This window comes from Pelodiscus sinensis, chromosome 2, assembly GCF_052426305.1.
Source record: "Pelodiscus sinensis isolate ZL-2025 chromosome 2, ASM5242630v1, whole genome shotgun sequence".
Taxonomy (NCBI): Eukaryota; Metazoa; Chordata; order Testudines; family Trionychidae; genus Pelodiscus; species Pelodiscus sinensis.
In genome coordinates, this window is record NC_143053.1 from 150,847,750 (window position 1) to 150,865,926 (window position 18,177).

The window sequence follows — 18,177 nt, forward strand, 5'->3', positions numbered from 1 at the left end:
GCCCCCGGACGCAGAACGGACCCCGAGTGGCATCGAGGAGGCAGTTGGCCCGGCCTTGGCCCAGGGGTTACCAGGACAGCCACCGCAGCTGGCGGTCGACCAGTCCCGGCTCCGATGGAGATTGGACCCCACTCCGCCGGCCCTGGAAAGAACGGCCCGGCAGAGAGCGGACCCGGCGAAAGGAACGGACTCACGAGGCATCGCCGGAGCAACTCCGGACCCGGACTCCTGAACCAGGGTAGGCTTCGGGAACCGGGGCGACGACCCAAAGGGACCTGGGAAGGGAGGAAGGAGCCCAGGGCGGGGGCCTTTTGGCGTCCGTGGGTAGACGGGTTATGGCAGGAATGACCCCCCGTCTACCGCGTCAGGCCGTGAGGAAGCCCCGACACTTAGGGCCCCGGGCTGGGACCCGGAGAGAGGATGGGACCGGGTCCCCCTCCCTCACCTCCAAGGAGCATTCAATCCCGGGCAACGCCGGCTCAAGCGTACAACAGAACCAGGTGACAGTCAAACCAGAGAGACTGGACTGTGGACTCAGGCCCCACCCCGCAGGGGCAGGTGGCAGCTGCAGGGTCCGCTGACCCCCCCCCCCCTCCTGGGGAGAGGGTGATCGCACCCAATTGTCAGGGCTTATAAACAGGGGCCCTAGGCAGGATACTGACGGAAAGAGGGCGGAGGGGTTCGCCTAGCCCCCCTCTCGTGCTGGAAGGGGGTGATCGCACCCCGAACCGCCCACACACACACACACACACACACACCCCCCTCACCAACAAATTAAATGCAACAAATTAAATGTGATAGTTCAACAGCACGCTACAATATTCTTCACCTTCCTTTTCCTCCCCCCCGATGACAACCCAACCCTGACCTCATTTTCTACCAGTCACAGTTCTATAATGGAATTTTCTACACTTTCAAAATTTGATCCTAACTTCAGAAAAATAACACTGTTTGGCCCCTGTAATCCTGTCATATGTTGTTCAAGGGCCACCCACCTTCATTTATACCTCTTTCACAGTCCTTTGCCCACAACTAGCCCAATTCATGGTTATGTTTGACACTCTGTGGCTGTGTCTACACTGGCCACATAACCCGTAATAGCTATGGAAATGAGAGAAGTCAGAATAGGGAAATGCGCGGGGGATTTAAATATCCCCCGCGGGATTTAAATAAACATGGCCGCCGCTTTTTTCCGGCTTGGGGAAAAGCCGGAAAAGAGCGTCCAGACTGGCGCGATCCTCCGGAATAAAGCCCTATTCCGGAGGATCTCTTATTCCTACTTGCAAGGAAGTAGGAATTCCTTGCAAGTAGGAATAAGAGATCCTCCGGAATAGGGCTTTATTCCGGAGGATCGCGCCAGTCTGGACGCTCTTTTCCGGCTTTTCCCCATGCCGGAAAAAAGCGGCGGCCATGTTTATTTATATCCAGCGGGGGATATTTAAATCCCCCGCGCATTTCCCTATTCTGACTTCTCTCATTTCCATAGCTATTACGGGTTATGTGGCCAGTGTAGACACAGCCCGTGTGATTGTGAACAAGTCATTAAACATATGCCTCAGTTCCTCACCAGGGTTTGCATCATGCAGTGTAACTGCCTTCCTACCACAGATACCTGATTCCCATACGGTGCACAGAGAACTCTCCAGAGCTCAATCTGCACACAAGCCATCAGTATATGACTAACCATTCTTTCTTTCCCAGATAAGGCAATTCTCTCCACACCAATCTGCTGTCCATATGGCAATGAGTGGCACTAGAGAAAAGCCTGTGAAATGCTAGTAGCTGACAGGGAATATGGGATATTATATTGCTTGAATTGGAACGAAATAGCCATAGCATAATCAAAATGAAGGAGTGAAGACTAAGTGGAGGATGGAACCAAAAAGAGAAATGGGTAGAGGATAGCGTAAAATATATACACAGAAGATGCAACTGAGGAACAACAAACGAAAGAAAGAATAGCTCACAAAGGTGTGGCTATTGCAACAAGACTCAGCACAATCAGCACCACAATCTTACTCAGTACTTTCTACAATATGTAAAAGGGTAGTTTCAGCATTGAAAAATCACTTCTATTTAACAGATTAAAACATGTACTACCTGGGACAACACACAAGGTGACAAAAAAAGCCTTTGAAGGGCAGATGTCTTTGCCACTATTATAAATTACAGTGTTCTTGGAGCTGTGTCATGAAAATGCCCTTCTCTGAAAAACTGTGGGGGAAAGACTTTACTGAAAAAAATGACTAGAGAATTGATTCTCAAAATCCACTCAGCATTTGATTAACAAGATTTTTCTGATGTTTCAGAAATAAAACAAGTACACAAAGGAAATCAATTTCATTCTAGTTCAAGCATCCTCTAAGCCTTGTTTTATAGATCTGGGTCTAATTAAGAAAAGTATGACATCTAAAAATGTGTACTAAAGCACTAAGATACCCAGCCTCACTTGGCTGAGTATCACTAACTCTGAGATTATTCATGGTTTTTCAGGTTTACATGTAAATGCATGTCAAAAAAGATTCCAAGATGCTCAATCAGCAGAGTCAACCCTGATTTGACAGCCATCTCTGTGGATACGAGGGCAACAAGAGAAACATCACTTGCCACTTGACATTCTGGACAAGTTATTCTTAAATTATTAATGATTGATATGTTTGATTTTTACAAGGAATGCCTTGTTAAAAATTGACTAGTTTAAAAGAAAAACCACATTCCCAAAATACAGATTCAGAAAAGGGAAGCTTAGATTAGAAATCATAACACAGAAGAAAGTAATACAGAAAAAACTTCTTATACTGAAAAGCAAGTTTGGATGCTTCCCTGAAAGTCTCACATCTGTAGTATCCAAAACTATAAAACTTCCAACATAGAGAGATCAAAATTCATTATCATCATCTGATAAATTTATTTTAAAAAATGTTTAGTTCTCCTTTTACTAACTCGAATATTCAGTTACACAATATTATGGGTTTTGATCATTTCTTTCCAATTTTTATTGATTAAATTTTCATAGAGATGCACAGTAAGGGAGGGGTCACACAATTATTTAATGACAGTAAACACTGCAATTCAACAAATTAAAGCTTTAACACTATTAAAACAAACTGTCAACATCCCGCCTGATTGGTGCATTGTATAGCCCCAGTTCTGAGCAGCTATTCGACAAAGGGAGCAGTGACAAAACAGAAGAGTTCTCCCACGATGGTTCCAAACACAAATATTGAGGCCACAAGCTCCAATACAGCTAACCTGGTTGATCTTGCCACTGTTACATCAGTACCCTAAGAGCTGGTTACCCCATGGCTCCTAGCCTGCAGTGAAGGAGGAAATCGCCACAGTACAATGAGAACCTCTCTGACAGTCATGTCTCCAGAACAGAAAAAGTGGATGATGTTGAACACCCACATCCTCAGAATTAAAGAAATAAATGTCAGTACTGACTGAGCTGTCAGAACCAGAAGAATTAAAGGTTAAATGGATATGGCTAGCAGGTGGCAGATTTAATACAAGACATGAGGCCCTTTGAGCAGGTGAGTGCAACAGAACACATGGAAACCTCTCTCTTCCCAGAGCAAACAGTTTGTGAGGACTGGGAGCACTTCCAAGTCTCTCCGGAGTCAATGGTACCCAGTCTATGGACAAAACTGGGACTGGTAAAGAGATTTGTCTCAGGATGCCCAGGGACCCAAAGCAGAAGAGGGTACACTGTTCTGGAACTGGGACCAGCAGATTCAGTGAACAGTGCAGCCTTTTTGTCATTCTTGTGAGTTTTGGAATGGGTCACTCCTCCATGACTGGAACGTGGGGATGGTGTAGAATCTTTCTTGCATCTGGAGAAAGACTTACTGCCATGCATATGTGCATATATCCCTGGCTCATGGCTAGGCCTTGGCATGGGGTCTGCAGCACTGGTACTAGCAAACCTGACAGAGGTGCTGTGGTAGGGGGAGCACTCTTAGATCATTCAAGCCAAGTATAGGGGAGGGTTCCTGTCAAGGCTTCTTTTCCACTCTGGCATGATAAATAAAAAAGTGGGGGCCTGCAAAAAGTACCCCAAAACCTTATCTTTCCAGGCTTTGGTAAAAAACTCCCCGCTCCCCCATCTTAACCTAGATTTTGGGGAGAAAAACTCCGCTGCCACCACCCAAGTAAAGATAAGAAAATCAGGGGAGAGATCACTTGGGAAATCTCACGCCTAAAGTACAAACCAGGACACAAAAATTAACCAATACCAGGTTAATAAAAAGAAAAGAGAAAGAACTTTTATTATCACCACAATATTCCTGTTGCAAGCATAATGACTAGATGGAAAAGTAACAAAGTAGTATACTCATGGAGGGGAAACCCACCATGGGCCAGGAGCTTAATTACAAAGGAGAGCAAAACCTATTTTTAAATGCACAGACATCAGATCCCATTTCCTAAACCATAAAACAACACCACGGATTTATCTAAACTTTACCCTACTTACATACAGGGAAGAGTCCCTTCTTGGGAGACATTCGGTCTGGGCCCTTCACTAGCTGGAGAGCAAACTGCTCAGGGACAAAGGAGAGAAAAACCAAAAATTCCTGTGTCCCACTTTGAAATTCCTACCTACATTCCTATTGGCCGACACTACCTGGCTTCGGTATAGTTAACCCCTTAGTCCCCAGGCTGCTGGCCATCTCTCATGATCATGACAGTTCCCCAGCCAGGATCTGTAGCCTAGTTGTGGTTCCCAAGAGATACTTTTTGAGTCAAAGAGCTTGGCCTTCCCATGGGTAGGCTGGGAAGAAGAGACAGACACTGCACCTAGACGTTGTTCTGTTCATGGAAAATCCACATGATCAACACTGGTGATCATCACTAACTGAAAACAAGCAAGGACAGGAAGAACAGACTTTGAATCCCACCATCTTTGGGATAATTTAATATCTAGATCTGGGTGCTGGTAAGGGTAAAAGGAATTGTTTGGTGAAATGTTTAATCCTATAACATTTCTAGGCATTAGAAAATAATTCCAAAAGCAATAAAATCCTAACTATGAACAAAATAAAATCAGTTTTTCCTAAAAAGTTTGGAAAATGTGTCACCAAAGGTAAGAGGACAGCAAAAGCTCCAACTCAAACCATGCTACTGTGAGAAGAAACTGGAGACACACTTGGTCTGTCCAACCTTCACCACCTATACAGCAGTAACGTTTAGGAATGTTAAAATGCGTGTAATTGATTAACCATGTAACTGCTGAAAATTTCAGCAATCACACACTTAAAAGCTGGCTCCCAGCGCACACTGGTTCCTGCCTGCCACCCCACTCCCAGGGTGCACGCTGCAACCTGTGTTACAGGCACAACACAGGGTGGCAATCAGCTCCTCAGAAGCCGGACCAGGAGCCACGGGAAGCCATTTGGGTAACCAATAAGCTCATGATTATCAGTTACCCGTTTAAATGGCTATTCTTACATCCACAGCAAGGACCCATGCATGGACCAACGAGCAATACAGGCAGTCCCCGGGTTACGTACAAGATAGGGACTGTAGGTTTGTTCTTAAGTTGAATCTGTATGTAAGTCGGAACTGGCATCCAGATTCAGCCGCTGCTGAAACTGATCAGTTTCAACAGCGGCTGAATCTGGACGCCAGTTCTGACTTACATACAGATTCAACTTAAGAACCCCAGGCATCCCCAAGTCAGCTGCTGCTGAAACTGATCAGCGGCTGATTCCAGGAAGCCCGGGGCAGGGGCTTCCTGTAGTCAGACACTGGTCAGTTTCAGCAGCGGCTGACTTGGAGACGCCTGGGGCAGAGCAGCTGGGGTGCTGCTGGGTTGGTCCAGTAGCGCCCAGAGCGGCGCTACGGGACCAACTGGCAGCGCCCCAGCTGCTGTACCACAGGTGTCTGGAGCAAAGCCGCGGAGCACGGGGGCAGCGGGACAGCCCAGACGCGCTGTGGCTGTCCTGCTGCCCTTGGGCTCCGTGGCTTTGCTCTGCTTTGCTCCCCGTCCCCCTGGTCTGCAGACCAGGGGGACGGGGAGCAAAGTGGCGGAACACGCGGGCAGCGGACAGCCCAGACGCGTCTGGGCTGTCCGCTGGCCGCGTGCTCCGCAGCTTGGCTCTGCTTTGCCCCCCCGTCCCCCTGGTCTGCAGACCAGGGGGACGGGGGGGGGGGGGGAAAAGCAGAGCAAAGCAGAGCCAAGCCGCGGAGCGCGTGGGCAGCGGACAGCCCTGTCCGCTGCCCACGTGTTCCGCCGCTTTGCTTCCTCTCCCTGGTCTGCTGGAGACCAGGGAGAGGAACGGCCCCGTTCGTAACTGCGGATCCGACATAAGTCGGATCCGCATAACTCGGGGACTGCCTATACTACTTTGAATAACTCAAAGTCTAGGTACACATGCATAACCCTCAGTGGAATACAAAACGCGCCATCACTGAAAGAAGGAGGAACAAATGCTTTTTAATGGTAAGCCATGTTATGAAAAAGAGAAACAGAATTTTCCATTTAAAAAGAACAAAGTAACAACTGAATAGTTGTGCTATACCATAAAAGTGACATTTACCTTAGAGGTCTTCACAGTAAATACAGTAATATTGGTTACGAAAATCTAAGCAGTTTGTTAATTCATACATTTGGATATCCATCAGTCTGAAATAATCACATTTTACAATATATAAACACAAAGAAATATATAATATGCAAATCAATGTAGATGAGGATAGTGTTGTATCACTCAAAAAAGACACTAAGAATTGTTTAATCATAGCGAGAGACATATTGGCACGCTATTTAGTAACTTACTACAGCTTCACTATCAAAAAAGATATTTTATTCTCGCTAATGTGTGTGGGGGGGAAGTTTGCCTTGTTTAGGATTTTTAGTGAGATAACACTATCAGGATTTTGCTTTTTTTTTTTTTTTTTACTACACTGAAATGCAGCTAGGATAGTATAATGATCTATCTCCTCCACCTATTTTTGATCTCACCTAGATACACTACTGTAAGAACTACACCGTGTTGTTTCTACAACGATTTTACAATGCAACAGCTAAACAACCTACTGTGACAGGGTGCACATACCCTGCACTGAATCAGGTGGAGTTAAAACTCTGAGAGTGGAGGAAATCCTGCCCCGTTACCCAGACAGGACATGCTCAAAATGCTGAGGTAACATATAAGGCAGTAGCACAGCTCAGTCTGGGTTGACCACCAGAGGAGACATACCAGACAGAGACTTAGATGGGACTCAGAGACCCAGGAGACCGCTGGGAGCTACCAGCACCGGAGGAGCCCCAGTGAGAGGCAGCTGCACATGCAACAGAGGACCCTGAGACCACCTAGAATGGACCTGCACCATCGCTGGTAGGAAATGACCGAGGGTTCCAGCCATCGGGGTTAGATGTGAGCTCTGAGCTTTTGCTTGCCAAGGCTGGGCAGGTGGATCCCTGAGCCAACTTTGCAAAGAGAAGTCCCCTTGCTACTGGCCACATGACTGTGTGTACTGTTCTCCCGGGGGCTCGGTCCTGGGGGGAGGAGGGTCCTGCTGCTCTCAGAGGGTCAGGTGTGGGCCAGGAGCCATCAGCCCCCAGGGTCTGTGGCTCCTCGGGTCCTCCGGGTCAGGGTTCCCTCCTTTCATAAATTTCCTAAATTTTGTTCCTCCAGTTTCCCGAGCAATGCTGGGTAAGTCCAGCTAATTTTTCCTAAAGTGTAGTGCCCAGAATTAGACACACTACTCAAGCTTAGGCCTTATCAGTGCTTAGCAGAGATAAGAATTACTCTCTTCTCTTGCTATAACATCCCAGAATGACATTTGCCCTAATCGCTCTCTCCAACATTTGTAGTAAAAAGTTATCTTCAATTCATTCCAAGTATTTGTTGGTTAATCTGAATTATTTGCCCAACAGATGTCTGGATAGTTCAACTCTCACATCACCACCAAATCCTGATCTTTGGATACTTGGGAAGGACATTGATTAGGAAAATCAATACTTTCAGCCATAGTAATTAGACAGTTAATGTTTATTACTTATGACAAGAAGCTTTAACAGTAATTTTGCAGGATACAGCTGTCCAGGTTATTTAATTGATTTGTTTTATTGCAATAAATTGATAATTTCCTTTAGATAAAAGCCATCAGTTTCAATAATGAGGGTTTTATATGAGAAGGTTGTTGTTCTTCAGAGTATTTTTTTAATTATAATGCAGCTTTTTTTAAAAAAAATGGCTAATCAATTCATTCCTAACAAAAAGGAAAATCTAACTCCCTGCAAATTGAATTGGCCATTGGAACTGGTACATTCACTTTTCATGAAGGATAACGCCAGTTTTAACACCGTTCACTAATATCCTTATTTTACTCAGGCCAAATCTACTCTACAAATAAGCTATAATAAAAATCAGAAGGATTCATAATAGCAAACTTCTCATATATGATTGAGTTTCAAATTCTATTTACCGAAAATCAGCCCACAGAAGTGCAGGAGCCTGAGAATGCAAACTTCCTCTTAGATCATGCTCCTATTTCTCCCACCCACCATCTACATCCAATTAGTATAAGCAGGGAGAAAGAGGAAGTTGCCAAGCATTTTCTAAGATAAAAGAAAATACAGGATTATGTAGCACTTTAAAGACTAACAAGATGGTTTATTAGATGATGAGCTTTAGTGGGCCAGACCCACTTCCTCAGATCAAATAGTGGAAGAAAATAGTCACAACCATATATACCAAAGGATACAATTTAAAAAAATGAACACATATGAAAAGGACAAATCACATTTCAGAGCATCCCCCTTCTGTTCTGAAATGTGATTTGTCCTTTTCATATGTGTTAATTTTTTTTTTTTTTAAATTGTATCCTTTGGTATATATGGTTGTGACTATTTTCTTCCACTATTTGATCTGAGGAAGTGGGTCTGGCCCACGAAAGCTCATCATCTAATAATCCATCTTGTTAGTCTTTAAAGTGCTACATAGTCCTGTATTTTGTTTCAGCTACACCAGACTAACACGGCTACATTTCTATCACTAATATAAAAGAGTACTGGAAAAAAAAAAAAAAAAGAAAGAAGTGCTCATTCCCGCTTCTGTAAGAAAGCAAGCACCAATATAACTGTACATGTTTATCAGGCACACTCCCTAAAACACCCTCCTTCATTGTTACCACCACCACAAAGATAGAGAAAATGCCCCCCCCCCCCCCCCCACCCACACCACCACCACCAGCAGGTGACATCCAACAAAAACGAAGCTTTAGTCAGTTCGCAGATCACCCAAGCAATCCTACTCCTGGACACATTCTGTATGAAATAAGTTTATTAACATCAAATAGTAATTGAAAGAGTGCTGAAATACCAAATTTACATACTCACTTCATAACCAATGACTCTGAGGACAGTCAGAAATGTACATCTTCAATCCCATATATAAACCATTTGCCTAATAATCCTCTATTCGAGTCTCAAATTTTAAGCCAATGTGGGAAAAAAAGTCTTCAGAACTTACATTGACTTGGAAACTTTGTACTGAGCCATCCAGAAAGTAGACATTACAGATGATCTCTGATCGCGTTTTCTCTTTTGGTAGCTCTGATGCTCGTATATTATTTATCCTCCCACCTAATGCTCGTAACCGGGAGTTCATAACTATTGCTGAATAACCTGTAAACCAAAAAAGGATATTTGATATATTCCTTACGATGTAGTAAAGAGAACAATTTTGTATATACTTTTCAGACAACCACAGAAACACACAATTCCACACAACAGGGGTGGACAACCCACAGCTCTCGAGCCGCATGCAGCTCTTTGTTCAAAGAAATGCGGCTCTTGCTAGTATGGAGCCACGCGCCCGAAGTACTCACAGCCGGACGCTCTGAAAATGCGCCCTAGCGCCTGGAGGGAGAAGTGTGTGGCAGTGGCTCCAATGAGGTCCAGGCATTGGGTTAGAGTAGGGGAGAGGGGGGAGGAAGGGGAGCTGGGGAGTGCCTGGCTCGGGGGGAGGGGAGAGGTATTGGGTTAGAGCAGGGGGGCTGAAGCACCTTAAACTCAAAGTCTTCATCAATGCAGAATACGGCAGCCGACAAATGTCATATTGAAAATTCCAGGGCAAAAAAAGAATCAGCATGTATCTGGTTCACACTGTTTCTTTAAAGAAAATTCAAAGGCTATTGTTTTCCAGGCTGAAGCAATTATTCTGAGATATGAGTCTCTCCCTTATTGTTTTTGAACCTATCACATATTTGCAGTCTGGGACAGACCTGAATTTTTAGAACTATAAAAAGCCATAATCTTCATTAGGTTTAAAAAAAAAAAAAAAAAAAAAAAAAAAAAAGGAAGCCATACCAGAGATCAACAAGCTGGAGTGAAAAAGGCACTTCAAATTGTGCTAATTTACTTCTCAGTTCAGTTTAATTAAAAAAAAAAAACCTCACAGGACATTAAAGATTAAAGGCAGTAGTATTAAATTTAAAGTATATGGTAGGGATCCCTTTTATTTATTTTTTTTAAGCGTGAGAATATTACTGTATTTTAAAGGGGTTTTTTTTAATGTGATGTTTTTCTTGTCAAGTTCTCTGAAGATCTAAGGAGTGGCCATGAATTTTTTAAGTGACTAGAGACTTTTATTGGTTTTTGTCCAAAATGCCCTGTAACATTATTTTTATCACTACATTTTGTGTACTATATCTAGATAGAGAGATAGATAAAAATAAATATAATACATGGCTCTTTGCACGCTATCCACAGCTATTTTGGCTCTTCGTCTCTAACTGTGGGGCAGGAGTGGCCAATCAACAAAGCAAGGGACTGTCTTGCACACAAATATTATATTGGTTTAACCAAATACATTAAAAAAAACAATTTAGTTAAGCCTGTGCAGATCCCTAATATAGGCCAACTGTAAAGCAATAAAAGTCAGACAATTTTACACCAATTTAAGTGTATTCATAGAAAACACTGTACAATTTTTAAATCAAGTGTAATTATACCAATATAAGTTGTTCATATTAGGCATATGTAATTCACCTTAATTTTAAACAGGATTGTACTCTTATTGTGCCTTTCAAAAAATGTCTGATCTAAGCATTTAGAAAGTGACCTTAGAAACTCTAATAACTTCATTATACATTCTGGAAGTATGGTTTTCAAAAAACTCTATATTCTCTATCCAAGCTTCATTCTACTCATTTAACCTTTTTTTTTTTTTTAAGAATTAAAACTTAGTGAAAGTTTAGAGTTTATGTCACTCTTTCAAAAAACACTGTTGCAGAAATGCATATTATTCATAAAGAATGTTATTATTCATAAAGAACGTTATAATTTTTCATAAAACTTAAAAATATAGACTCCATCAATATGAAGCCAAGGTTTTATAGCTACAAAGAACACCCTTTCTCTTACTTCCTAAATGGAAATACAATTCAAAATAATTTTAAAAAGATACCCAGAGCTCAGAACAGACAATATTATAGACTGTACAAAGTCCCAAAAATAAATTAATACAGCCTCATCCTTCCTGACTGAATGTACCTTGTTATCTCTAGCCTGATTCTTGCCTGCATATTTATACCTGCTTCTGGAAATTTCCACTACATGCATCTGACAAAGTGGGTCTTTGCCCACGAAAGCTTATGCTCTAATACATCTGTTAATCTATAAGGTGCTACAGGACTCCTTGTAGTTAATTCACATTAATTCATTTATATTGCTTTGCAAACAACTGCTAAACAAACAGAAATACTGCATGGCTCCTTTACAAAGGTTACTTGTTGCACACCTACTTCCTATGACTTCACCCACGAGCAAACAAAAAGAAGAAAGAAAGAGAAAAGGAGGCAAGATGAAGCTTGCAGACAAAAACATGGTAGGGCCGAGCAGGGTTGCCAGGTGCCCAGTATTCTATCAGACAGTCTGGTTTTTGTGCCCTGTCTGATAAAAAAATTCAGAAAATACCAGACATATGTAACGTCCAGTATTTTCTGTTTTTCCGGATGGGTGCCAGACGGAAGCCTGGCAGGAGCAAGAGAGTGGATGGGACTCCCAGCCACCCCCCCGCTTCTCCACTCAACCAGAGGCTCCAAGCACCGATCACAGCCCCGCCTCCCAGCTGGGAGCCTCTGGTTGCGTGCAGAAGCGGGGGTGGGGGAAGTGGCTGGGGGGGGGGGGGGCGCGCAATCGGCGCTGGGAGCCCTCAGCTGATTGCATCTGAGGAGGAGTGATGCCTTGGGGAGGATGAGTGATGCCTTGTCCCTGCTCCTGAGCGCTGCTCAAGCCCATTGTGGCACCATAGTCCAGAAGAGAAGCCCGCAGGTGCTTTGTAGGTGCGTTTAGGCGCCATCCATGGGCTCTCAGCCAAAAGTGACTGGGGTGGAATTTCTGCTTCTTCCCACAGGAACACCCAAAAACCTGGCTATGGGGGAGTCACCTTCCTACCTATGGTCGCCCCCCTCCCCGCCGCCCCGCCATTGTGCTGCCCCAGGGTCTGCCTCTCTCTGCTTTGGGTAGCAGGCAACAAATTTTTAGCCCGTGTGTTTGGTATTTTTTGGGAGACCATCTGGCAACGCTCGCCAACCCCACTCTGTCTGCCGCAGCCAGATCATGGCCTCCTCTCCTAGAATCATAGAATTCTAGAGCTAGAAGAGCTCTCAGGAGGTCATCAAGTCTAGCCCCCTGCCCAAAACAGGACCAACCCTAACTAAATCATCCCAGCCATGACTTTGTCAAGCCAGGACTTAAACATCTAGAGATGGAGATTCCACCACCTCCCTAGGTAACCCATTCCTCATGCTGCAGCAGGAGGGGGGGCTGCCATCAGTCCTACCTGCGGCCAGCTAGGGGCTGGACTGCAGGGCTTGACCCAGGATCTGGGCCAGGGCCAGAACGCTATGGCCAGTTGGGGCCTGGGCCTCGACTGGGGCCTTGTGTGTCAGGCTTCATTTTAAATAAAATAAAAATATGTCTAGGGTTGCCAGGTATCCGGCTTTCGCCCAGACAGTTCAGTATTCAGGTCCCTCATCAGGTAACCAAAAAAAAAAAAAAAAAAAAACCAGAAAATACCAGACATGTGAAATGGAACCCCAGTGTGGACAATTTTCCCCTGCCACGTCCGGCGGAGACAGGGGAGCGAGGAGCCATTTAAAGGCACAGCACTCTGGGTTTTTTTTTTTTTTTGCTTAACAACTTTGGTCTCCCCCTCCCCCGCCCCAACAGAGTTTTTTTGAGGGGGAGGGTCGGTATTTTTTGTTAAACCATCTGGCAACCCTAATTACGTCCAACCCAAATGTTTCAACGATGTCTTTATTTATGGCAGGGGTGGGGAAACTTTTCTGGGTCAAGAGCCAATGACCCACAGAAAAATTGGGTCGGGATCACACAAGGGAAGGGGAAAAAAAGCCTCTCCAAAAAGCCCGAACCCTCATTGATGTGCTCCCCCATCCCAACTGAAACATTTCACTGCTCTGGTGCTCTAGCCCCATGGTGGGGCGAGGGAAGGCTGAGGTTCAAGGCCTCAGGCCAGATTAACTCTTTTGGGGTCAAGGGATAGTGGATTTTGTGGGCCCCCCATGGCTCTGGGATGGGGCCAAAAGTGAGGGGCTACATGTGTGGGACAGGGCTGCCAATGAGTGGGATAGGGATGGGGGCGTAGGCGGGGGTGAGGGTGCAAGGTTTCAGTGTGAGGTAGGGTGCCGAAACAAGCTGGGAGTAGGGTGACTAGCCAGTGACAGGAGCAATGGAGAGTGCAGGAGCAGGTTAGGGTGGATAGGGTGTCTGGCCAGAAGTAGCTGCAGGAGCAAGAAAGGGTACAGGAGCTTGCCAACCCCTCTCTCTCTGTCTGCTGCTACTGAATCATGCCCATCCCTCCTACCTGTGCTGCAGCAGGAGGCAGCCTGCCACCAGCCCTTCCTGCGACCAGCTGGGGGCTGGACTATGGGACATGCACCAGGATCAGGGCTGAGGACAGGATGCTGATGCCAGATGGGTGTTGGGCCTTGAATGGGCAGGATGTCTAGCAAGAGGGGAAAAGAAGTCAGGAGCAGGCTGGGGGCAGGGTGCCTGGCTGGAGGGGGAGGGGGCAGGGTGTCTGGCCAGGAAAGAGAGGGAGCAGGAGAGACATGAGGGGTCTTGGCAGTGTAGGGGGTGAATGAGATGCTGGAGGTACAGAGGCTGGGGGGGGCTCCTGTTTTTGCGTGGTGCACCGTTCGCTGGCATGGAGGCTTTCACTGCTGCTTTAATGGGAGCTGAGACACTTCACCCTTCTGGTGCTCCAGCCCTCACGGGGTAAAGGGAAGAGCCAGGGAGGATGGAGGTTCAGGGCTTCCCACAGGCCAGATTTACTTTTCTGGAGTTCCAGAGTTAGTGGATTTTGTGGCCCCCCTCTTACACTCTGGGGTAGGAACAAAAATGAGGGGTTCAATGTGCAGGACAGGACTGCCAGCAAGTGGAACAGGGATGCAGGACAGAGCAAGTAGGGCAGGATCTGGAAGAGAGTTTGGCAGCAGGAGAGGGAGTGGGGTGAGGGTACAAGAGGGGACTTGGCAGTGAGATGAGGAGTAACATAGAAAAGGTAAGACAACTAAATAGCTCATTGGGGAGGGAGGCAAAGAAGTGGGAGTAAAGGAAAGTGCAGCTTCTGCAAAGTAATACTGTATCCCCCTCATCTTCCCTCTGCTCCAGTCTTGCTCCCCTCAGTCCCATGATCCCCCCCCCCACCCTAATCCCCAGAATCACCCCATTCCCCTCATGCAACCCCTGCCCTCTCCCATCGTGCACCCAACATCCCTGTGCCTTCAGCGCACTCAGCTCCCCAGGGCTGGCTCCAGCTCTGCCGGGCACAGAGGGGCACTGGAGAAGGGCTCCCCCATCCCACACATAGCCCATGGTGAGCAGCCTAGGCCCCGGCATGTCATGTGTGACCAGCCACCCAGTCCCAGCTCTGAAGAAGCAGCCCCGCCCCACCCCCTCCTGAATAGGGTTGCCAGAGGGTTTAACCAAAAATACCGAACACACACACATACACCAGGGGAAAAATTCTGTTAAGGGGGAAAAAAAAAGGAGGGGGGGGGGGGACTAAAGTTGCTGAGAAAAAAAAAAGACCGTGAGAATTAAGCAAAACAATAAAATGAAACAAAAATAAAAACAAAACAGCATGAAAACAGCATGGCCCCTTTAAGTGCATGCAGAGTGAGAATAGGGGTAGGAAAAAAGGGGAGGGGTTGAGCACTAAGACCCAGGGAAGGCTTCCCCTTGCTTCAGGTCTTTAGGCTTTTTGCTGGCAGCCATCTTGTTTTCTTGGTCAAGCCAGAAGGCAGCTTCCCTGCAGAACCAGATAAGCAAGAGGTCCAGGGATTGGGGGGGGGTCAGGCCCAGTTGCCGAGTGTGTCTTAGGGTTGCCAGTTGTCTGGCATTTTTACCTCCTGTTAGGGGGAAAAACCCAGAAAATACTGGGCATTTTAGGTGTCCGGTATTTTCTGATTTTTTTTTTTTTAAATACAGGACAGGAGACGAAAATACCGGATTGTCCGGGTCAATACCAGACACCTGGCAACCCTGCTCCTGAAGCAAGAGGCCTGTAGCTGGGAGTGGGGGTTATTAGCTCCTTAGCTCCCTGGAGCTGCACACCTAGGCCAGGCAGGGGCAGCCCCATGGATGCATGCCTCTCCCAGGCCCCCCTCCTCCAGCAGGAAGCCAGAGCTGTTGCTCCAACTGCAGCTGTATGGCTGAGTCTGAAGCCCCAACACAGGCTCCCCACTGCGTGGGGGGGGGGGGAAAAAGGGGGGCAAGCCTGAGCTCCCGCCCCACATGCCACAGGAAATCGGCTCGCATGCCACTTATGGCACACATGCCAGTGGTTGCAGACCCCTGAGTTGGTCACTGTAAGAAAAATACTATTTGAGAACTTAGAATGATTTGAGGATATTTAATCTGTATATTTTGGCATGTGATGTTAACTATTTGTGTTTTAACAGTTAAAAAGCTTTAACTTTTTGAATCTCAACATCATTAATTGCCAGATCTCCCCCCTAATTATTTTAAATTTTCACAGAAGAAATTAATTGAAAAAATGTTTAACAAGAAATTCACATCCCACTGAATTTATTTTATATGCCAAGTCTAAATAAGCTCAAGTATGTACTCTTCATTAGCCAATTTACAAATGATCTTTGTATATTTTGTAACATCAACAGCCATTTATAAATGAGACTCAATTCCTTATCCAAAATGCTGCTTTTCTGCTTTAAAAGGTAATGTTTCCTTAATCCCCCATAGTGAAACAAATACAAAATAAAATCTCATCTAAAAATAGTCATTTTTAAGTGCAACATGGAGGATTACTTCTATGAAGAATTACAGATTCAGTGCTTACTGTTTTGAAATATAATTAGCATGTCTGAAACTAGAGTGTTAAATGGCATGTTTCTCAACTGGTGAACACCATGTATTGTGTGGAATGAATAAGCCAGGGCTCTTGTCAAAAATACTGTATGTACTCCTGGAATTAAAACTACTATAATGTATAATGAATTACAGTTGCATGGGAAAAAACTGTTATTCACTCTGGATGTGAATAGTTAACTGATTAAGCGGCAAGCATCAACCAGTAAGACCCTGCTCGTAGGAGGTCGAGCCCAGTGCATCACAAGCAAGGCCACTCCAGCCCCTGCTAAAAGCAGCCCCCCCCCCCCATTTAAGCAGTTCACTGGTTAAACTTAACATTTAATCGGTTAACAGATTTAACTGGATTTTACATCCTTATTGTTCACCTTTTCATAACTATTGTTCTTCAATATATGTTGCTCGTGTCCATTCCAATTAGGTGTGTGCATGCTGTATGCACAGTTGTTGGAAAAAAATTGCCCTAGCTGACTGTGGAGTCCCTGGAGTCACGCCTTCATGGTGGTGAATACAGGTCCCTGTGACTTGTCGGCTCTTCAGTTCCTTTTGCTAGCTACTCCGACAGAGGGGAATGCAGGTGGGTCTTGGAATAGGCATGAGCAACACATCTGAAAGAACAGTAGTTGAAGGAAAAATGGGTTACTCACTTTCTATAAGTGCTTGCTCTTGTTTATTCCAATTAATTAACTCCCAAGCCCTATCCAGGAGATGGGACTGGAGTTTATGGAATTACCGGTATACAGTAAAACTCAGATGGTCCGGCATCTGATGGTCCGGCTGCCCGGAGCACTTTTGGGTTCCTGATGGTGCCGGACCATTGGTGCTGCTCTGCCCCCAGCTTCCCGGATTCAGCCAGTGCTAAAACTGACCAGCGGCTGAATCGGGGAAGCCGGGGACAAATCAGCTCTGTCTCGGGCTTTCTGGAGTTAGCCGCTGATCAGTATCAGCAGTGGCTGACTTGGGGATGCCTGGGGCAGAGCAGCTGGGGTGCTGCTGGGTTGGTCCCCGCAGCGCCCCACCTCGGCGCTGCAAGACCAACCTGGCAGCTCCCCAGCTGCTCTGCCCCAGGCATCCCCAAGAGCAGCTGGGGTGCTGCCGGGTTGGTCTCGCAGCGCCAAGGGGCAGTGCTACCGGACCAACCCAGCAGCACTCCAGCTGCTCTGCCCCAGGCGTCCCCGATTCAGCACTGCTGAAACTGACCAGCAGCGGCTGAATCAGGGACGCCTGGGGCAGAGCTGGACTATCGGAAGGGGGGGCTATGAGGGTTCTGGGGTGGCATCTCCCCACCCCACTCCAGACCCCTCATAGCCCCCACTTCCGATAGTCCGGCATAGCTGATAATCCGGCACCCCCTGGGTCCTATAGGTGCCGGATTATCGGAAGTTTACTGTGGATTCAAGTACCACTCAGAACCAGCAGATCATGACACGAAGATCGATGGGTTGAAGGAAATAATTCGCTCAAACCACCTTTGAGTTATGTATATTCATGTCCACGAGTCCATTTCATAAACCATGGGGAGGGGGGCGGTCCGTCACAGGTCCATCCAAGGAAGGAGGGAAACATCTGTGAAGGAGCCTGGATTGTGATTCTGCAATGGACAGAACTGGAGGCAAGTTCTGCCTGTGTCTGCACCAGTCCATTTGGTGCCGACTGCACCTCGAATAGTAGACTCTGCCTGTGAGTCTAACAACTAGGACCAAAAGCGTGAAGATAAAGGCAGTGCCGAGTAGGACAGAGCTGTGGAGAATGGGGAGCAGCACCTCATCACTGGAGGTTTGCCTGTGGATGATGCTATGCAGTGTGTCTCC

At 46.1% G+C, this 18,177-nt stretch overlaps 1 protein-coding gene across 2 annotated transcripts in view; it reads right to left on the reverse strand.

Moving 5' to 3' along the window:
• Positions 1-18,177, reverse strand: part of PTPN3 (protein tyrosine phosphatase non-receptor type 3) — a 316,623-nt gene that overhangs the window by 187,567 nt on the left and 110,879 nt on the right. For both annotated transcript variants that reach the window (XM_006135940.5, XM_075921606.2), the window contains exon 2: positions 9,480-9,634. In XM_006135940.5, coding sequence (XP_006136002.2) covers positions 9,480-9,634 — 155 coding nt within the window. The remainder of the gene's footprint in view (positions 1-9,479; positions 9,635-18,177) is intronic.